The following is a 22,934-nucleotide window of genomic DNA, read 5'->3' as shown; positions in this document are numbered from 1 at the left end:
CCATTTGGCTTTCATTTGTTTCATTTCCAGATATTCTTTTTTTTTTTAATATATGAAATTTATTGTCAAATTGGTTTCCATACAACACCCAGTGGTCATCCCAAAAGATGCCCTCTTCAATACCCATCACCCACCCTCCCCTCCCTCCCACCCCACATAGCCCTCAGTTGGTTCTCATTTTTTAAGAGTCTCTTATGCTTTGGCTCTCTCCCCCTCTAACCTCTCTCTTTTTTTTTTTTTTTTTTCCCTTCCCCTCCCCCGTGGGTTCCTGTTAAGTTTCTCAGGATCATTTCCAAATATTCTTAACTCTTGTTTTAGAAGTAACTGATGGTGGTTGGGGGATGGTGGTGGTATAAATGGATTGATCAGTATAACTCCACGACCAGAAAAACTGCAAAGACCATGGATTACTGAGTATTAAGTAGTTTTCTCTTTATCCTTGCATAAAGATAGCCTTTTGAAAAAAGCTTTAAATTTTCTGATCCAAATACCTGATGATGATTAAGAAAAGTATCTGAATTTTAAGACTATTGTAAGAATAATACCAAGATTATATACTAAGAGAATATTTTGGAGCTCAAAAATATCAGTCTTGAAGACTACATCTGGAAAATTTTCATGGAATGATAATACGTTTAAAAAAGATACATGATGCTGGGGCACCTGTGTGGCTTAGTTGGTTAAGTGTCCTACTCTTGATCTCTGCTTGGGTTATGATCTCATGGTTTGTGAGATTGAGCACCGTGTTGGGCTCTGTGCTGATAGTGCAGAACCTTTGTGATTCTCTTCCTCTTTCTCTGCCCCTCCCCCACTTGCATGCATACTCGCGCTCTCTCTCTCTCTCTCTCTCTCTCTCTCAAAATAAATAAGTAAATAAACATTAAAAAAAAGAAACATGATATTGTAACAATAGTTCTAGAAGTCTGACCTTTTTCTGCTTGTTAATCATTAGTCTATTAGTGCATATATGAGTCAAGAGCCCTAAATCTTTTTGCTTCTTATTTACAAGTGGCTAAATGTGAGCAAATTCTAAAGAGATGAAGTTTTTAGTGGTAAAATGTGTTACGGGAAATGATGTTAACAAGTAAAAATCAAAACCATAATATGGGTAAAAAATAAGTTGTAGTTAAATGTATGATGTTGTGGTGTTGTTGAACTGAGATGGTAGGATTTGAAATTTGTTCCTATTAAAATGACTAAGCTTGATGGGTACTATGGTTCTATATTTATTTACTGTCTGATTTTTCTGTTTTCTCATAGGTGATTGGTCTGTTGGATGTTTTTACACCTGCAAGGTCTCTGGAGGAATTCAATGATGTGTGAGTGAACCTTTTGCATTTGCCTTCCTTAGCTAGATGATGAGTGGCAGTCTATTTCTATTCCTGTTTAGCAGTAAACAGACTTCAAAAGATTCTTTATTCCTGTCATCCAGCTCTTCTAGGGGATGGGGATGAACACAGAGATGGTATATTATGTGTGGTGCAAATCTGCATGGGAGGGGTCGGTGCCCAAACTCCTGCTTTGTTCAAGGGTCACCTACATAGTAGTATCTTCATCATTTTAAGGCACATTGTGAAGATTCAGTAGTGAGTCCTTGCAGAGTTCCATGGAAAGGAGTATAGGGAGTTTTGACTATGACTTTTGTTCTCACATTGCCTGTCCCAGTTCTTAAAGAGACGCCTTTCCACGTTACATCATTAAATTTGCATCATTAAATTTACATCAAAAAACCAGGACCTGGTTTTATACAAGTTCTTCTCTCTTTTTTGTCCCACTTGCGTGTAGAAATGATACTAGACTTGCACACTCTTCTTTGAAGAACTGGATTTCTGTCCTGGGACAAGGGGTGGACCTCACGTGTTGAGAAAGCTGATGAATTGTGCTGATTCTCCCAGTTGTGACCATCTCTGTTGTGTCAAGCCTGCGACCCACCCTGGAAAACAGACCCTGAGATTCTCAGAAACCAGTAGTAGGGGCTTGGGAAAATGAAGCAGGAGAGAAAGCTGCTATAAGGTTATTTATTTAGGAGGTCACTACTGTGGGCAGTTGGGCTGAAAACTGCCAGAATCTTCTAGGAAGCAGTTTCAGTGTACCTCAGATGGGGAACATTTATCCCCTGGCCCCTGACCCCATTGGCAAGGGTTGCTCTATGGGGAATTAATGACCTCACGTGCCCAGGTTGCACATGTATGAGTTCAAGATAGATTCCAGCAGGTGTTCTTGTGCATGGAACAATCTACTGTAGCTTTCCCAGTATCTGAATTAGCACACCTCCCTCCCATCCCTAATTCACAGATACACTATGCCGTAAGAGAGAAGTAACACCTTAAATTCCAGCTTTATTGAAATGTAATTGACATAGAACGTTGTGTAAGTTGAGTTCTGATTATTTTTTTTTTTAAGTTTATTTATTTCGAGAGAGAGAGAGCAAGCACAAGTAGGGGAGGGGCAGAGAGAGAGAGAGAGAGAGAGAGAGAATCCCAAGCAGGCTCTGTGCTGCTAGCACAGAGTCCAACTCAGGGCTCAAAGTCATGAACCCCAAGATCATGACCTGAGCCAAAACCAAGAGTCGGATACTTAACTGACTGAGCCACCCAGGTGCCCCAGGTTCTGATTACAGTAAAACCTTGGATTGCAAGTAACTTGTTCTGTGAGTGTTTTGCAAGACAAGTAAACATTTCTAATAGATTTTAACTTGATAAACGAGCAATGTCTTGCAATACAAATAGTACATGATGCCAAACATCACATGATCACAACTGAGCCAATGGTTCTTGAAATTCCCTTTGATATACAAGTGCTTTGGATTATAAGCTTGTTTCCAGAAAGAATTATGCTCACAAACCAAGGTTTTACTGGATTTATAAACAAGAACTGAGTTTATCTCTTAGGAGGAAATCTCAGTACCACTTATTGAATATTTGCTGAGCAGAGTGTTAGAAAAAGCCTCAAAATAATGGAAAACACTACTCTTTGCCCTTGACAAATCAAAATCTTACTGGGGGAAGGAAGTAAATTTAAAACACATTTGTAATCAAGAAACGAATTGGCTATAGGACCTTGGACTAGTCACGTTGCCTCCCTGGGCCCCCAGTGGTTCTCTAATTAAACCTAATAGGCAAATGATGAAAATTGGGGTGGTTGACTTCTGAAGCTTTTTTAATACTGGAGAATCTCGGAAAACAGAATGGTGAACCTAAGGTTGCCTTAAGAAAATGTTTCATTGTCTATTTTTCTATAATGTTTATATCACTGAAAAAAATTAGTGCTTGTCCAGGACTGTGGTTATTTCAGAGTTTTCCAAAGTCATTTCAGAATTTGCATAAGGGACCAAACATCTTTGCCTACAATTAATTGCAAGGTTTGCAAATTTAAATACTTCTAGGGCCAACTAACATAAATGAGGCTCAGCATTATACAACTGGGAGTGGGGGTGTGTGTGGTAAAACAAAATACTGGTACTGTACTTCCTTAAAGTAGTCAAATTCACATTAAAACAAAGCAGGCAGATAAAAACCCACTATTCTGGCCAAATCAGACGCGCTGAAGGCTAGAGTGGTTCTGTAGCCTGCCAGGTTTAGAGTAGGCTGTAATTTTGAACATGAATTTTTTGTGCTAATTAATAAAATCTCTAGTTACTTTTCATATTTACAGTTGAATTTTAATCATGTGTTATGTGTATTTGTGCCTTTATGTTGCAGTTAGCATTTTTCATTTATCATACAATTCAAATACAATTTTCCTGAATTTGTAACTTCTTGGTTACTAGGCATTGTGCATACTTCATTTGTAAGACTATATACTTTTTTATTTTAAAAAAATTTTTTTTATTACGTTTATTTATTTTTGATAGAGAGAGACAGCAAAAGTGGGGGAGGGACAGAGAGAGAAGGAGACAGAATCAGAAGCAGGCTCCAGGCTCAGAGCTGTCAGCACAGAGCTGGACATGGGGCTTGAACCTACAAGCCGCGAGATCATGACCTGAGCCGAAGTTGGACGCTTAACCAACCGAGCCATCCAGGCGCCCCAAGACTATGTCCTTTTTTAAATTTAAACTTTATTTTGAAGTAATTTCTGCCCCCAACATGGGGCTTGAACTCAGAATCCTGAGATCAAGAGTCACATCTACTGACTGAGCCAGCCAGGCGCCCCTGTGAGAACATAACTTTTGAGAAAGGAACAATAGGTAGTGAGTTTTGGTCATTAGGAACAATGTGAATCTAACAGAGAGAGAGATTGTTTGGGAAATGTGGAGTTAAAAGATGAATATATGAAGCTGTTCTTGACTGCCATATGATGTCATACAGATGGCAAAATTTTGTAGTTTGGTGACTGAAAATCATTTGGACATTTCTCTTGGCTTCTTGATGGTATGTTTGCTGGGAGGTGGCATGTATATGCATATGTATGCTTCAAATACTTAGTTCCCAATAGAAACCCAAAGAAATTATTTTTTAAAGTGTTTATTTACTTATTTTGAGAGAGAGAGAGCACATGAGTGAGGGAGACAGGCAAAAGGAGAGAGGGAGAGAATCCTAAGCAGGCTCCACCCTCAGCGTGGAGCCCTATGCGGGGCTCAGTCTCACAACCATGAGATCATGACCTGAGCTGAAGTCAAGAGTCAGTCTCTTAACCAACTGAGCCACACAGGCACCCCAGAAATCCAGAAATTTTAAATGGCACTGGCCATTTAATACTTGATTAGAACCTAGCCCCTAGAGAAAGCTGCAACTTTGTGCAACAATATTGCCTTTTCTTGGGGGTGTCAGTTCTCTAATCAAGCTTATAGGCAATGAAGAGTCTTTGGACTCTTAGTGGGAACGATTTCCTCAAATTTCAGGAAAGCTGAATTGTCATGGTAAGTGGAATTTTCTACTGCTTTTTGCATTTTTTGTTTTTTACACCTTCACATTGCAGGTTTCTTATACCTGAGTTCCTTATCTCTGCTTAGTTCTTGAAGAGGAAATAGAAGGGTTTTAGAATCTGCTGTGATCTAGCAGAAGACCTTACAACAGGGTCAGCCAGCAACCATTGCTTCAGTGAAAACCAGTGTGCAAATTATCACCTTGTGTAGAGTTACACTTGATAAAAATGACTGTTCATCTAACAAGTGTAGCTTTTTTCCTTTAAAAATTTTTTTTAACGTTTGTTTTTGAGACAGAGACAGAGCATGAACACGGGAGGGGCAGAGAGAGGGAGATACAGAATCTGAAGCAGGCTCCAGGCTCTGAGCTGTCAGCACAGAACCCAACTCGGGGCTTAAACTCATGGACCGTGAATCATGACCTGAGCTGAAGTCTGATGCTTAACCGACTGAGCCACCCAGGGACCCCTAACAAGTGTAGCTTTTTTACGTCATTGTAAATAAAAGCTGCTGAGCATACTGCATTGGTAAAGAGAGTTTCTGGATTTACATTTAATCTGATTTCATTCAGTATTTGAACACCCATCCTATGCTAGGCACGGTACTAGTTTCTGAGGAATGTAACAGTAAATAAAGATAAGCATGATCTCTGATGATCGAGGTGAGACTCCTCATAGGAGAGAAGAAAATTTTTTTTTTTTTAATTTTTTTTTCAACGTTTTTTTATTTTATTTTTGGGACAGAGAGAGACAGGGCATGAACGGGGGAGGGGCAGAGAGAGAGGGAGACACAGAATCGGAAGCAGGCTCCAGGCTCTGAGCCATCAGCCCAGAGCCCAACTCACAGGGGGCTTGAACTCACAGACCGTGAGATCATGACCTGAGCTGAAGTCGGACGCTTAACCGACTGCGCCACCCAGGCGCCCCAAAATTTTTAATAAACCATAGGCAGTGTGGTAGGTTCTGGAAGATCCTACATGATTTGTTCCTGTGCACTCCCTGACCACATCTAATATTCTTCCCACCCACTCTCTGCATCCATCCACTCTGGCCTCTGTGTTCTTGCTTGAATATGGACATCCACATTCCCAGTGGGACCTTTATCCTGGTTTCTAACGTTGGCCTGAACACCCTCCCCACATATCCACATGACTGGCTCCTTCGTTTCTTCCAGGACCCACTCAAAGGTCTCTTCACCAGAAGCTCTTTTTCCCCTCACTAGCATAGCTTCAGCCTACCACCATCCGTGTCTACACCTTACTCCACGTTGTTCTTAGCAGATGTTGCCATCCTGTATTTGTGATTGTGTCTCTTTTCCCTCTGGCTTGCACGGTGTAGTAGAGCAGGGAGTTTGTTTTCTTCCTTGTTGAATCTTTAAAGTTTTGTTTTTGTTTTTGTTTTTTTTTTATGTTTTGTTTATTTTTGAGACAGAGAGACAGGGCACGAGTGGGGGAGGGGCAGAGAGATAGTCGAATCTTTAGTACTTAGAGGTTTCAGATGAGGAAACTGTGGTCGAGAGAATAACTGAATTCTGTAATACTACATATGAAATTGCATACAACTCAGGTCTTTTGGCTCTAAATGTATTTTTTTTTTTTCTAAATGTATTTCTAATGACATTTTTCTTGATCCAGGGCTGTGATTATTATTTGAAAGTCTGCCAGCCTTTCTTACTGGGTAGATACTATGATTGGTTCTGTGTAAGATGTCACAACTGAAGGCCTTCCAGTTGTATGTGGTGCCTGATTTTAATGAGACAAAACATAAATGTTTGCCTAAAATAACTAAAGGACCAAGTCAAATTTCTAATGTCGAAGCAACATGCAGGGTCTCAAGACACAGGAGAAACTCAGTAGAGGAAAGCCTCTAAACACAGTAATAATTGGGTCTGAAGAAATAGGTAAATATAGATGGGGCTTAGAGGTTGAAATTTATTCCAGACAGTCAAAGAAATGAAGAAAACGTGTCAAGTGTACAGAAAAAGAGATTTGATTGAATGGAGAATGTTAAAGGAGTTGATAGATAAGCATTGATTTTTGTTTTGTATTTGGATAAAAACTGTGTAAGTAAATTATGATTGATTGGCTTTTGTGGCAGAGAAGAGTTGTTTTCCTAATTTAGCAAATAAGCATTATCTGCTCGGAAGTAATGCTTTCCTCTATCACTGTGAAAGAAATACCCAGCCTCATTGTTTGGGCTTACAGAAATACTTTCATTCTTTGAAAATAGGCTGAGCACCCAAGATAGGTAATGCAGGAAGAGAAGCAGTCTGGGAGAAAGATGAAGGAGTTAACTGTATCAACAGTATATTTGCAACTTCCTTCCTTCGCAGGTCTGCTGCCGACCTGCTGAGGGTAGAGAGTTGGTGAAACTCCTTGTAGCTGTCTTCAGTGACTTACATTTAATACCATTGAGTTTTTGTCTGATATGGTCAATAAGATGTCCCCCTTTTCTCAGATGAGCTAATTTAAAAAGGTAAAGAAGCTTCAGGGTCTGGCTTAGAGTTTGGGTCCTTCAATAAATCTTTCCCGGGGCGCCTGGGTGGCTCAATCGGTTAAGCGTCTGCCCTCAGCTCAGGTCATGATCTCACAGTCCGTGAGTTCGAGCCCCGTGTCAGGCTCTGTGCTGACAGCTCAGAGCCTAGAGCCTGCTTCAGATTCTGTGTCTCCCTCTCTTTCTGCCCCTCCCCTGCTCATGCTCTGTCTCAAAAATAAATTAAAAAAAAATTTTTTTTTAAATAAAAAATAAAAAATAAATCTTTCCCTTCAATTAACTCCTTCCTAAGTCTGGGTTGGGGCCCTCTTTTGTGTGTTCTCTAGCACCTTGATATTTTATAGCTCTAATCATGCTTTCTTAGGAGTTTATATTCATAAATGCCTTCCTCTCATCTAAATTCTGTAACTCCCTTTTTTCATCATTGCATCCCCAGTGCTCAACAATTAATATTTGTTGGTGGAGTGATTGAAGAAATAACCTTGTGCTGTCTTGTTTACAACTGGTTGATGATCTAATTTTCTGGTAGTATGCTCAGTATATTCTCTTTTGACTAGCTTTTTGTTTTTATACTGTAATGTAGACCATATAGTAAAATATTGAGTCCAGGTTTATTGATGCAGATAATTTAGAAGTCACCTCTCAGTGATCTTTGCTTTAAATGAGGAGAATAGTTTGTTGTGAAATAAGCTGGCTAAGCTGTCTACATGGCTGCTAAATGGTGCCTTTACTCCTTACATTAAAACCATCTGGTCTGCTTACCAGATAAGATCTTTGGCATGAGTATTTTAATGAGATGTATCTTCCTTGGTCCTACTAGTAATTCTATATGCATTGTCCTGAGTCATTAGATTCTGTTCAGTAGTAATTTAGTGCCTACTATCTACCAGATACTGTTCTAGTTTCTATAGATACTACAGGGAACAAAAATAATTTTGTCCTCCTTGAGCATTGTACAGATAGATAACAATAAACCATGAGCATAAAAAAAATTTAGTGTATTAGCAGGCAATAATGCTGTGGACAAAAAGAAAAGGTAATGTAGAAAGGGGAATTTAGAAGTGTGAGGGCAGGGTGTGAGATGCAGTGGCCAATGGCCTTCTCATTGCGAAGGTGAATTTTGGAGCAAACATTTGAAGGAGTAGAGGAATTAGACTCACGGATATTCTGGGGGAAGAGCATTCCAGGCAGGAGAGCATTCTAAGCAGAAAGAATAGCCAGTGCAAAGGTCCTGAGATAGAAGACTCCATGCTGAATTGGAATTTCAGCAAGGGGTCTCTGTGCCTGGAGTAAGGAAGCCAGTGTGGAGCTGAATGGAACAGGGGAGAGAAGTAGATGATGAGGTCAGAGAGATATTTGGGAACAGGGTGCTGGATTATGTAAGGTTTTATTCGGCCATTGAGGGGGTTTTTATCTTTATTCTAAAGGAAAAGGAGAGAAGTGATATGATCTGATTTTTATTTTTAAAAAATTACTCCGCTGCTGTGTTGCAAATAGATTGTAATGAGTCCCAAGGATCACTGGATGTATTTCAGAGGCTTGTGGCTACAAATTGTCAATCCCTGTGATTATTTTAAATACTTTGTTTAAATGTGGAAATATTTTTTTGCCTTGTGATGATTGCTTTATCAAATAGGACTAACAGTAGTAGACATGCCAATCTATAGATATAAGAGAGATTTTTGTTTTTTCTATGAAGATTTTTTCTGATTGTATCATGCTTTAAAAAGAAAGGTGGTAGGGGAGGAGTCTTGACAATTGGGTGTTATCGAAGAAGTGCTTAATAAGTGAAGTTCTAAAATGGGGCACTGTTGAGAGTACTGAAAACCTCTTAATGCAGAGTTCTGCCTTTTTGCTGGTACAGTAGATTTTACTTATGATCACTTTGGGAGATGGTGATTTGTGCTCTTTATGTTTGATTTAATTTAAGGGAGACCATCTTCCAAGGAAAGTGAAGAACAAGATTTGAATCAGGCCATGAAATTGTCTTTTCAGCCTTTAGACTAATAAAGTCCAATTTACTTAATTCATTTTTTTAAGTGCATTTTTTAAATTTTTTATTATATGAAATTTATTGTCAAATTAGTTTCCATACAACACCCAGTGCTCATCCCAAAAGGTGCCCTCCTCAGTGCCCATCACCCACTTTCCCCTCCCTTCCAGCCCCCATCAACCCTCAGTTTGTTCTCAGTTTTTAAGAGTCTCTTATGCTTTGGCTCTCTCTCCCACTCTAACCTCTTTTTTTTTCTTTTTTTTTCCTTCCCCTCCCCCATGGGTTTCTGTTAATTACTTAATTCATTTTTAAAGATGGGAGCACTAGAAAGGGAAGAGAGGGACCCATGTCTCTCCACTGGCTGCAGCCTCTATGCTCACAGCTCAATTTGCCCAGAATCCAAAGGCCTCCTTGGCCAAGGGCTCCATCATGCTGGGTATTTTCATCCTGATGTTCTTTGCCATCCTGGGCCTGGTCATTCTGGCCTACATTCTCTGTCTGCTCTAGTGGCCTGCGGCTGCGATAGGGAGCCCTCAGAACCGTTCAGCAGGGAGGGAGGAAGCTGACTGGTCGAGCATCCTGCTTGGCTGACACACCAGTGGATCTTTGTTTCTGGTCATTATTTCGGCTCCTGGTCTCCAGGCCAACGCGGGGCCTCTTATCAACAGCAGCAACCCTGCTGCCCAGCAGACCTCTTCCAGAGCCTTCTGGATACGGTTAACCACTGTTAAGCAGGGGGCTTTTTCAGCTGGAGATAGAGGGTGTTGAGGACACAGCTGAAATGTAGACCATTATGGAGAACTGCTCAAACATTCATCTTGATAGCCTTTCTTTAGGTGTAAAGGCAACTGCTTATGATGCTAAAATATGTTCTTTCCTCTCCCTGTCACATGCGGGGGGGTCCCTTGTAAGTTCAAGAGCACATTGTCTATCTTCGTCTATGAAGTAGTCACTTTATCAGTGTCTTTACAGATTGCACAGTCTAAGGCTGTGTGGTATCCCTGTCTCACTCTGTAGCCAAAAGGAACTTGTCATTTGAATTTAAGATTTATCATAATTTTTACCACTCCATACCACTTGTGCCGTAGGTTCTCATTTAAAGAGAGAGATGGTTATATGGTCCTCATTCTTTGTGACTGGGTGAGTTATAAATTCTTGAAATAGGGTATCTATAACTCATCTTGTTATTTGAGAAAAATATCTCTCTTACCCTAAATAAATGTCTTTAATTTTGTCAAATATTCCTTTTATGGAAAAAAAAAAAAAACTTTCAACTTATTTCTTTGTCCAATTAGGGTTGAGGAAACCATGTATTTTGGAATCCAGACGAGGCTTGGGCCCCAAATCTGTGGTAGTTAATTTCTTTGAAAAGTCCATCATAATTGTTCTACATTTGATTTTCCTTTCTAGCTTAAAAATAAACAGAGAGAAAGAAAAGATGACAACTAGATAGCATTCTGGCTTTCTCAAGTCAAACCTCTGTTAATTTATTTGAGGTATTATGAACACTGACAATAGTAGTCATGTCTTTACCAAAATGTAACTAAATTTGCTTTCCAGAGACAAATGCTGTAGAAATGTGGTTATCCATGAATGCTCCTTTTGGAATAGACTTATTCAAAATGTGTTCATCTACATTTTCTTCTCCCTTGTTCACCGTTTTAAAAGTTCATACCTCTTCCATAAACATTCAGTAACTTTGCATGATGCTTGCTTTTGTCCACTGTTGGAAGGTTTATTTTTGAAACCTTTCAGTGTATGATGAGCTGGAATTTGACAATTGGTTGTTGTGAATTAGTCTTTGGGATTCGTGGAAACAACATACAGTGATTAGGTTACTCCCTGCAAGACATTTCTGCCATGAATGCTTTTTAGTTTATTTAATTGTAGCCTGGCAGCAATGCATGATAGTTATTACTATATAGACTCGTTAATTTAATGTTTTGACAGTCTCACCCTCTACCTGGAAATTTTACTGATAAAATAGATGTGGTCTCTGATAGGGACAGTGGTGGAATATTCTAATTAAAAGCATGCTCTTTGTCTCTCAGGCTGTGCACGCAGTGGTCTTCTGGCTATATAGGATTTCTTAAAAATTTTTTTTTCTTAATGTTTATTTATTTTTGAGAGAGAGAGAGACAGAGTGCGAGCAGGGGAGGGTCAGAGAGAGAGGGAGACACAGAATCTCGAGCAGGCTCCAGGCTCTGAGCTGTCAGCTCAGACGCGGGGCTTGAACTCACGAACCATGAGATCATGGCCTGAGCTGAAGTCGGACACTTAACCAACTGAGCCATCCAGGCACCCCTGGCTGTATAGGATTTCTTAAGTCACTGGTAACCATTTAAACACAATAGTTATATTTGAAATTACTATGGTTGTTTTGATAATACTGCTTAACATCTTTGTGAACTAGAACAGGCATATTAGAGAGTTAAGATTTTTAGGTTTTATTTCAAGACAAATTAAGGGAGATTCTAAGTGGAATCATGTAGAACAATGTTCTCTTTGTTTACCTTTTCTCCTTAAAATTATTTTTTAAAATCGAGAGAATAATCCTTGTTCTATCCAAAGTCATAAAATGTAATTCTTTGCAAAACACTTATAAAATAGAAATTGGATTCTCTCTTCCTCAACCTGAGCCTTACATTTTGTCATAATTGATATTATGCATATGGCAACCATTATACTTGATCTTCTGGGAGAAGTCCTGATTTCAAAATATTAACCAGTTATTGATAACATTCTCATATTTGTCAGATTATGTGTTAGTTGGGGCTAAAAAAATACAGTGACTGTGATTAAGATGGAATATTGCTAGGCTTTTGCCAACTTTCTTCTTTCAGTAAAGATTAACTTTGATAGTAAGTATCAAAGTTACTTACTTTGATACTTACTGTCAAATTACTTAATTGAGAATTATTATGGAAATCATCTAGAGATACTGCTTCCCTGATTATTGTGACACTTAGAAAACTTTTTTTTTTTTTAAAGAAGATCATTCTTTTGACTTACATTTGAGGTCAAATGGAAGAATTTGGAAGCAGTATGTGCTGTGATTAAGACCATGGTCCTGGGTGCCTGGGTGGCTCAGTTGGTTAAGCATCTGACTTCAGCTCACGTCATGATCTTACAGTTTGTGGGTTTAAGCCCCTCATCGGGCTCTGTGCTGACAGCCCAGAGCCTGGAGCCTGCTTCGGATTCTGTGTCTCCCTCTCTCTCTGCCCCTCCCCTGCTTATGCTAGCTCTCTCTCTCTCTCTCTCAAAAATAAACATTAAAAAAAAAAGTTAAAAAAAAAAAAAAGACCATGGTCCTGAGAACAAACGGTTTTTGATTCAACCCTTGGTATTATCACTGTTTTAACCTTGAGCAAGTTACATATCCTTGTTCTGTTTCCTCATCAGTGAAATGGCAAGGCTAATGAGACTTACCTTATAGAGTTGTCGGGAAGAATACATGAGACACAGGCATGATACACAGAGCAAGCACTGACTACATTTGGTTGTTATGTTGAGCTTGGAACATCTCTTAAAAGAGAACTACCTTTAATGAAGCCTTTCAAAAAGTCCATTTTACTCTTTAAATTACATTTAGAGTCTGCCCTTTCCTCAAGGACGTGTAATTGTGCAACCTTTAAAAATATGAAATGCTAAAGTCTTACTTTTATATCTAGGCTAAGTTCTTTTGATCTATGTGAAATTGGGAACTGACCATATCCGCCCAAAAGGGAAATTACGAAACAGGAGAAAAATTCAGTTCCTCTTTAAGGAGAGAAAGTAACAATATAATGTGTGGTGTGGTGTGATGTGGGGTGGGGTGTGTGTGTGTATGAAGAGAGATCGTGCACATATTTATATAACGATTAATAGATTTAAATTTACTGGCCTAGTCTCTTTTCCTCTAAATTTATAAAATATAAAAATAGAAATGAAATGAAAGCATTTGTAATAGCTCAACTGGTATACATTATTATTCAGCCTCAGGAACGAGTAGTGATTCTTACACAGTAGATAAAACCTAACTTGATTTTTAAAAATTCAGCCTTTTTACTGCTGATCTGGTTTTTATGTTCCCATAGCTGTGTAATACAGTAATGAGTGGGTAAGGCATTGCATCTAGAATATTTGTGGTGAACCTGTTGGACTTGAATGTAATCGTTTCCCTAATCTTACCACGTAAGGTTAATAACCAGGACCACACCTGTGCGGAGAGGTTCTGGAATGCCCCATTTTGCTTTATAGATAATATTCCTCCTTCCTTTAAAGTAAATGCAGGAATATTGTCAGTGAACAATATCCTTTTACCAGTGAATCCTGAAAAAGGAGAATTGTAATTTGAAAATTTAAAAATGTTCCTATTTTAGTGCCTACAACTTGGTTTATAATGAGGTGAAAATAACAATGATAGATTTAAAAATCAAGATACTTCATCATGGCCATGTATTTAGTTGCACTGTGTATTTCTCATGCAACATTTTTTTTAAACTGATATTGACACATACATCATTCTGATCTTCATCTTTGCTTTTTTCTTGTCTCTTTCTTCAGAGAACCTAAGAAAAGATACATCTAGTAAGAAGGATTATAGAAATTTTTAGAAAACTAGATGGAAGGTGGTAAAGTTAGAATAGGGGTAATGAGCCCCCCATGTAGTTACTAAGTTTTTAGCTGTCACTGTCATACTTACTGCCTTGCCTTCCCTTCCCTTCCTTCTCTTCCCTTCTCTTCTCTCTTCTCTTCTCTTCTCTTTTGTGCATCATGATAACTGTACTCTTTTATCCCTATCACCTATTTCATCAACCCCCCTACCCACCTCCCCTCTGGTAACCATCAGTTTGTTCTCTGTAGTTAAGAGTCTGTTTCTTGGTTTGTCTCTCTCTCTCTCTCTTTTTTTCCTTTATTCATTTGTTTTCTTAAGTTCCACATATGAGTGAAACTATATGGTACTTGTCTTTCTTAGACCGACTTATTTTGCTTAGCATTATACTTTCTACCTCTATCTATGTTGTTGCACTATGTATATACCATATATGGTATATGAAATATTACACTGTGTATATATATACCACATCTGTATTCATCAGTTGATGGACACTTGGGCTGCTTCCATACCTTGGCTATTGTAAATAATGCTGCTATAAACAGAGGGGTGCATGTATCCCTTTGAATTAGTGTTTTTGTATTTTGAGGGTAAATACCCAATAGTGTGATTACTGGACATATGATAGTTCTATTTTTAATTTTTTGAGGAACCTCCATACTGTTTTCCACAGCAGCTGCACCAGTTTGCATTCCTACCAGTAGTGCATGAGGGTTCCTTTTTCTCTACATCCTCACCAATACTTGTTTCTTGAATTTTTTATTCCAGCCATTCTGACAGTCATAGGTGGTATCTCATTGTGATTTTGATTTTCATTTCCCTGATAACGAGTGATGTTGAGCATCTTTTCCTGTGTCTATTGGCCATCTGTATGTCTTCTTTGGGGAAATGTCTGTTCATATCTTCTGCCCATTTTTTAATTGGATTATTTGCTTTTGGTGTGTTCAGTTGTATCAGTGCTTTATATATTTTAGATACTAACCCTTTATCAGATATATCATTTGCAGATATCTTCTATTCAGTAGATTGCCTTTTAGGCAATTGCCTTTTCTTAAATACTTCTAGAAGTCTTATGAAATTAAGAGCTTTCACAGGGGTTCTGGATTATTGTGTAACTCTCCATTAATTTCTAGGTATCTGGTGACCCATCTCATGGGAGCAGATCTGAACAACATTGTGAAATGTCAGAAGCTTACGGATGACCATGTTCAGTTCCTTATCTACCAGATTCTCCGAGGTCTCAAGGTATAGTCTCCCTTTCTCCATCTCAAGGCTTAAGAGAAAGAAGAAGAAGAAAGAAAAAAAAAAAAAACCCTTTCTTATGGAAAATTTCAAACATAAAATCACAAGTACAATTATACTGTAATGAACCCCTGCGTTTACTCAATGACCACAGCTACCAAAATATGGCCAATCTTGTTTCTGTTGTATTCCCCAAGCCCTGGATTCTTTTAAGACAAGTCCAGACATCATATCATTCCACCCATAATAGATATTTCAATATGTATGTCTGAGAGCTCAGGACTCTTCATTCTTCCTTCTAAAGAGTAGTCATAATCTCTTGATCTAATCTAATGTCTGGTCAGAGTCATGTTGAAACTTTAAAAACCTCCTCTAGGATGCTAATTTGTTTGTGGGAAGGGCAGATAAGTAATGTTTTAAAATTAAAGCACCTTTGACATTGACATTTAGCAGCTTTGAGTCCCTAGTGAGCTCCAGAGCACTAGCCAGAAAATAGGTTGAAAGCTGTTTCACTTATACTTCAACTCTATGAATAGAGTCGATGGTATAGAAATCATAGTTATGATAAATGTTCAGATTACTGATAATTACTTGTCATTTCTAATGCTACTTTTTAATACTAGTAGTTCTTACTGATTCATGAAAATATACTTTAACTATGTCATATGGCCATAAGAGGTTGGAGATAACTTTTTGATTTAACTGACTTTTTTCTCTTTCACAGTATATACATTCAGCTGACATAATTCACAGGGTAATGTATTGTGATTTTGATTGCATTATTTGGGGAGGGAGCGCTGAAGTGGAGAGGACCGGCATGTGGCCAAGATCCTAGTCTAAGCTTATTTTAGCCATTGAACTATTGATTATAACTTTACTCTAAGTTTAAACTGATTAAAGAAATGTGTGTGGTTTTTACTATTTAAGGCTAATTAGGACTAGGTAGTGACTGACTATAGATGGAGATCACTTATAGCTGAATAAAGTCTTACTTTTATGTTTGGATCTTCATCATTACCTGTGGGGAGAAAACGTAGCATGAATCATAGAGTTGATCATGTCCTCTCTGGACTTGCTTCCTAGGACCTGAAGCCTAGTAATCTAGCTGTGAATGAAGACTGTGAGCTGAAGGTAAGATGAAGAGATGGTGGGAATTGTTTCCACTTGTAATTACATGTTTGACTAACCAGGCAGACTTACGTAGTAAATGGGTTTATAAAATCATGACATTTTGTCTGAAAATTCATATTTTCCTTAGAAATATCAGAGTTTGAAATTTGAATCACAGACTTAATAAGTCTTAGTTTAAAGGATATTGAAGGTGGCATCAGGTGTCGTATTTTCATTCTAAAATAAAGTTACATTAGAAATTTAATTTGTTAGTTATAATAAAGGAAAATCATAGTCTGAATATTAAGTAAGCAATCCTGAAGAGATAATTACTAGATTAGTTTCCTAAGATAAGAATGGCAAAAGCCACTCATTCAAAATAATTCAAATAGGGGATAAATATAAATATATAGAGAGCAAGCAGCTTTGGAATATTTTTTCTCATTTTTAATCACTCTTTTAAACGTAATTAAATGTAATAAGAAGAATCATTTTAAGTGCACCCTTGATAAATTTATGTATCCATTTAACCACCAACACAATTAAAATAAAGAACACCTTTTCACTTCCAGAAGCTGACTTATGCTCCTTCCGAGCCACTCCCTGCTCCTCTACCCCTAATCCTGGACCACTGATCTAATTGCTGACACCATAGAACAGATTTATTTTTTTCTGGAATTTCACACGAATGGAATCATACAGTATTTGTGTGTGTGTATCTGATTTTTGCTTCGTATAATATTTTTGAGATCTGTGTTATATCAGTAGTTCATTCCTTTTTGTTGCTGAATAGTATCCATTTTGTGACTATGCCACGATTTGTCTATCCATCTACCTGTTGATAGACCTTTGCTTCGATTCCAGTTTGGGGCTGTGTAAAGCTGCTATGAATATTCACATGCAAGCCCTTGTGTGGCTGTATGTTTTCATCGCTCTTGGGTAAATGCTTTGGAGTAACATTTTTGTTTTGCTTTTTGTAATTTCATTTTTTAAATTGCTGTGTTTATCATGCATTCCAAACATAGACTTGGAAGTATGTTTATGAAAGTGCTGTATTGTTCTTCCCATTTCTGAGGCAGTAGAGTTTTTTCCCTCCTGCCTTATGAGACTTAGGATCCTGACTGTTCCAGTGCCTGATTTCTCTTCTCTCCCTTAGATCTTGGATTTTGGACTGGCTCGACATACAGATGATGAAATGACAGGCTATGTGGCCACTAGGTGGTACAGGGCTCCTGAGATCATGCTGAACTGGATGCATTACAACCAGACAGGTATTGCTTTTATTGGTTATTTAGCACCTTCTTGGGCAGCATGTTGAGCGTATTTGGGATTCTCAGAAGCGGAGGTAGTGGGAATGGGAGGAAGCATCTTTTGTTTCCATCAGTAATCCTTTTAAAGTCGACAGCAAATATTTCAGTCGCTCAGATAGAGAAGGGGGGTGGTGTTGTATGTACACCGCTTTCAAACTTTATGATTTAGCAGTTGAGTTTTTATTTATTTAGATTTCCCGCGTATTCTGTGAGTACTTCTATCTGAAGACAATGGGTTCATAATTGTAACCTCTCAACATGACTTGGGAGAATCCACCATTTCCACCAATAAGAGTCTCTACCCCTTTGTGAACAGCTTATTTCTCTTTGTCTTAAGTATGTTTTGATATCCTACCTATGAAGCCCGTTAGTGGGGTGAAGGTCTTAGTAAGCTAACTTCCATAAAGATGAGCATGAATCGTGGACCTTAAATGTCTTAAATATTAAGTTGAGTATTTCACTTCTAGTTATAATTCCATTTGTGGTCAGGTATGATAACAGTGACATTGTATGCCCTTTTCTCTTTAATTTTGCCAGTTGATATTTGGTCAGTGGGATGCATAATGGCTGAGCTGTTGACTGGAAGAACGTTGTTTCCTGGTACAGACCGTATCCTTTAAAAAGTTTTGGATTCTTGTTTCTTATCTGTATTCCAGTGTCCATGGAAGTATATTATTTTTACCTATCTCTAGAGAAGCTCTCAGTTACTTGCTTATATAGTTGAGACATGCGTTATGAGATCTGCCCTCTGGCTAAGTGTCTTGCCTTGCCAACAAAGTGCCTTCAGTTTTACTTGTGAGTTGGAAAAATTCCTCACAAGCTGGGGAACTCTTTATATCTTTCACCTGTCATCTTTTGCAGTGAGTTCTTTATTACATTAATCTTCCCACAGCAGTTCTGCAACCCGAGCGTATTCCTGAGAGACTCCAGATCTCAATGACTGGTTTAGTCTACTTGTACAAACACTTAATGAGAGCAAGATACCCATTTATAAATCAGGGGTGTCTTTAGCTTTTATGTTTGATTTACATGTTAAAAAGATTATATTTCATCCCTATAATGATGTACCTGCTGACTCTCTTTATATTTGTTGTTTAACAACAAATAATAAAAGGAAGACATGATAAGGTCATCCTGCCATGTGATGGCACAATTTTTTTTTTCCAGCACAATTTTGTTTTTATCTAGATTGTAGCCAAACCTTAATTTACTGCCAGATTTACCATCTAGCCCATGGTTTACCATGGCCCTTTTATTTTAGGCCCTTTCCCATCTGCTGTATGCCCATTTCATGCTTTAGAAGTAGTATCATCCAAATGTGGTTTGTTAGAAGTCCCATTACTTTCACTTGGGGAAGATGTTCAAGTGAGAAAGAATGTTAAAATATGTGTCTAGAATTAGGTTTGAAGATTTTTGTAAAATTCATCTGGCTAGCCTATAGTGGGTTTGGCTGGGCTTTAAAAATGCTGCAGTCATGCTATGAATGTGTTCTATCATGCTTAGAGACCTAAAAGCTGTTTTAACGGACCCTCACCTAAGCAAACTCATTGAATTTATACCAGAATGTCCGTTTACTTGCTTACAGTTTGGGATATACTTTTGTGGTGACTGTGAATGTTCATGCTATCTCTCCACATGTTCTATCTATCTTCTGCTGAAGAAAAATGTGCTTTCCTAATGAACTGAAAAGCTTCTGTCCCTCAGGCAAAGTTGTGTATTTCCCTGACTATTTCTGCATTGATAGAGTTCTGTCTCCCTGTACTGAACTCACCTTACTGCTCCTCGGTCCCGGATTCTTGGTTTAAATACCTAGTGTTTGTTTCATTCACCTTATATCTGCCTCTTAGAAATGTGGTATATACATTATAGTCCAAGCTAAGAGAATTAGGGAAATTTTTAATTCCCCTTTTCCTCAGGTACACAGCTCAGAGTCCCCATCCAGCAGACTAATGTCTCTCTTCCCAAGCACACTACTCTGATGCATTTCTCGATTCCTCCCTCCCCTTCCTCTTCTTTATTATCTGTAGCTCCTTTTACCTGCAGTCAGCTTTGGACACGCATGCCTGCATTGACATGCAGAGTAGTGGAGAGAGACAGTAGGGTGTACTGGTTGAGAACACATACTCTGGAATCAGATTTCCTGGGTTTCGATCCTGCCTCTTATGCTCCCCGCTGTGTGTTTTCTAACCTCTGTCTCTCGATTTCCTTAACCATAAAAGGCTAATAGTATGTACTTTACAAGGCAGTTGTGAGAATTCAGTGAGACAGTATCTGGAAAGTAGTTAGAGCCTGGCAGGAAATGTTAGCCATCATCTTCATTACTGACTTTTGGGAAACACTTTTTCCCTTTACCTTCCCACTTTACTGTCTGCCTGTGAATCATTAAAAGTTTTTGTTTGTTTGTTTTATTTAAATTGTGTGACAAGTAGTAAAGGATGGAGCCCCTTGGCGGGCTACTGGTAGAAAGGTTTTAAAGCAATTGTGCCCTATGATTTTATCTCACAGACTTACTTACTCCCTGATGGCTTGACTCTTTTAGAATGCTAACTTTCAACCTGTAAGACATCTTCCCTTTATTTTTTCTTATTTTAGAGACAGAGACAGAGTGTGTGCACATGTGTGCAAGCAGGGTAGGAGCAGAGGGAGAGAGAATCCCAAGCAGGCTCCGTGCTGTCAGTGTGGAGCCTGACGTGAGGCTCGATCTCATGACTGTGAGATCCTGATCTGAGCTGAAATCAAGTGTTGGACGCTTAACTGACCAAGTCACCCAGGCGCCCCAGAAGTCTTCCCTTTTTGTGCATACTTCTTTTCCTTCTGTGAGCTTTAGCTAGAAAACCTAGCATTTAGGCTTTTTACCATGGGCTTTTTTTTAATACACGAAAATTCATTTCAAAATTCCTATTTTAGTACTACACCATTTCTTTTGTACTTGGCTCTTTTTCAGACAGATATTCTACCGGATCATAAAAGTCAAATTCAGAGGATTTGTATTTGCAATACATACCACCCCCATCCTGTCAGTTGCCAGCTGTGTGGATGTAGATTTGTTGGCCGGACAAGGAGAGAGGAAAACGTTTTCTAGGACTTTTTCTTGCCTGAAGTGTACAGTTATGTGCATTCTAGCATAGTGGTTCTTAACTCTCATTTTCACCAGAATACTTCGGGGAGCTTTTAAAAACTCCCAAGTGCCAGGGCACCACCTCACAGACTCAACTAAAGCTGGTGTGGGGTCCAAGCACAGGCTTTGACGTATGTTTTAAGTCCCCGGTTGTTGCCAATGTGCAGCAGGTGCTGAGCACAACTAGAGTTTAGACCAGTTGATTTTTACTCTTAACCTTTCAGGCTGATCCTAAAAAAATTAGTTAGGCAGTTTTTCCTCATTTTTTTTTACAGTTTATTTACTTATTTTGAGAGCGAGAGAGAGAGGGAGGGGCAGAGGGAGAGAGAATCCCAAGCAGGCTCCATGCTGTCAGCGCAGAGCCCAACACAGGGCTTGATCCCACGAGCTGTGAGATCACGACCTGAGTCAAAATCAAGAGTCAGATGCTTAACCGACTGAGCCACCCTGGCGCCCCCTCATTTTTTTTTAAAGGTACCGATGAGATGAGAAAGTTAATAATTTAGACTTATCCACTTGGGGGCCTGGAAGGATATTAGAAAACATCTAATTGAACTCCCTGTTTTTTATACATGTGAGGAAACCAAGACCCAGAGAAGATAGATCCAAAACTGTTACTTATGACTCAGGTCACAGTTTCTTTATGTTATTTTATTTGTTACCTATTCCCCAAATTTTTCTTTTTCTTTTCTTTTTTCTTTTTCTTTTTCTTAAAATTTTTCTTTTTCTTTTTCCTTTGGAGGATGTGCTGGCCCCACACATTCTTTCTTTGCCCGGCAAGATGTGCAGCCACTGCTTATTTATGATTTTTAAATGCAACTGAATGCTGAGGCAGCCTCTAGAACTGCTCTTCTGTTGAGTGCAGTTTTCTCCCTGTTTTCCTCACGTATTAATCATATTATTCTCATCTAGAACTGGTGGTTTTAGGGGTGCGTAGGTGGCTCAGTCCGTTAAGCGGCTGACTTGGCTCAGGTCATGATCTTGCGGTTCGCGAGTTTGAGCCCCGCATCGGGCTCTGTGCTGACAGCTCAGAGCCTGGAGCCTGCTTCGGATTCTGTGTCTCCCTCTCTCTCTGCCCCTCCCCCACTCACACTCTCTCTCTCTCTCTCTCTCTCTCTCTCTGTCTCAAAAAAAATAAACATCAAAAAGTTAAAAAAAAACTGGTGGTTTTAGCTGCTAGATAAGAACTATCTAATAGAATTGTCTGTGGTGTTGTGAATGTTTTCTGTTTGGGCTGTGCACTGGTTGGTAGCCACCAGTGACATGTGGCTATTGAGCACTTACAATGTGGCTAGTGAAACTTAGAAACTGAATTAAAAATATTTTTGTGGTAAAAGGTATTAACATAAAATTTGCCATTTTACCTTTTTCTTATTGTGGTAAAAAACGCATAACATAAAATTTACCATCTTAACCATTTTTAAATATACAGTCCACTGGCACTAACTATACTTACAAAGTTGTGCAGCCATCACCACTATCTTATTTCCAAAACATCTTCATCACCCCAACGGAAACTGTACCCATTGAACAATAACCCCCATTCTTCCTTCCCACAGCCTCTGGTTTCCTCTCTTCAACTTCCTCAATTGGCTTATTCTAGATATTTCATATAAGTGGAATCACACAATATTTGTTCTTTTCCTTGATTCTTTCCCTTAGCCATAATGTTTTCAAGGTTCTTCTGTGTTGCAGCATGTTATCAGGACTCCGTTCCGTTTTCTGTGTATTCCCCTGTGTGTGTATGCACTCATCTTTTCGTTGACACTTGGGTCCATTTCCACCTCTGGCAATTGTGAATAGTGCTACAATGAACATTGGCATATAGCTCTCTGTTTGAGGCCCTGCTTTCAGTTCTTTTGGGTATACATATCTAGGAGTGGAATTGTTGGGTCCTGTGGTAATTCTACGTTTACTTTTTTGACGAGCTATCAAACTGTTTTCCACAGCAGCTGTACCATTTTACATGCCCACCAGTGATGTAGGAGCTTTTCTCCGTGTCTTCACCAACACTTACTCTTTTCTTCTTTTTTTTAAAAAAAAAAAAATTTTTTTTTAATGTTTTTATTTATTTTTGAGACAGGGAGAGACAGAGCATGAGCAGGGGAGGGGCAGAGAGAGAGGGAGACACAGAATCCAAAGCAGGCTCTAGGCTCTGAGGTGTCAGCACAGAGCCCGACGCGGGGCTCGAACTCACGGATTGTGAGA

General features: G+C 38.8%; 1 protein-coding gene across 7 annotated transcripts in view; it reads left to right on the top strand.

Annotated features, from left to right (window-relative positions):
* MAPK14 (mitogen-activated protein kinase 14) overlaps positions 1 to 22,934 on the top strand; it is a 75,644-nt gene that overhangs the window by 31,186 nt on the left and 21,524 nt on the right. For all 7 annotated transcript variants that reach the window (XR_007462531.1, XR_007462532.1, XM_049652765.1 and 4 more), the window contains exons 3-8: positions 1,261 to 1,319; positions 15,080 to 15,191; positions 15,913 to 15,942; positions 16,272 to 16,319; positions 17,455 to 17,569; positions 18,146 to 18,217. Coding sequence is in view for 5 of the 7 variants with exons in the window: in XM_049652765.1 (XP_049508722.1) it covers positions 1,261 to 1,319; positions 15,080 to 15,191; positions 15,913 to 15,942; positions 16,272 to 16,319; positions 17,455 to 17,569; positions 18,146 to 18,217 (436 nt within the window). In the remaining 2 variants the exon portion in view is untranslated. The remainder of the gene's footprint in view (positions 1 to 1,260; positions 1,320 to 15,079; positions 15,192 to 15,912; positions 15,943 to 16,271; positions 16,320 to 17,454; positions 17,570 to 18,145; positions 18,218 to 22,934) is intronic.

This window comes from Panthera uncia, assembly GCF_023721935.1.
Source record: "Panthera uncia isolate 11264 chromosome B2 unlocalized genomic scaffold, Puncia_PCG_1.0 HiC_scaffold_24, whole genome shotgun sequence".
Classification (NCBI taxonomy): Eukaryota; Metazoa; Chordata; class Mammalia; order Carnivora; family Felidae; genus Panthera; species Panthera uncia.
Note: the sequence above shows the minus strand (reverse complement) of the source record. Positions and strands in the feature narration are given on the sequence as shown.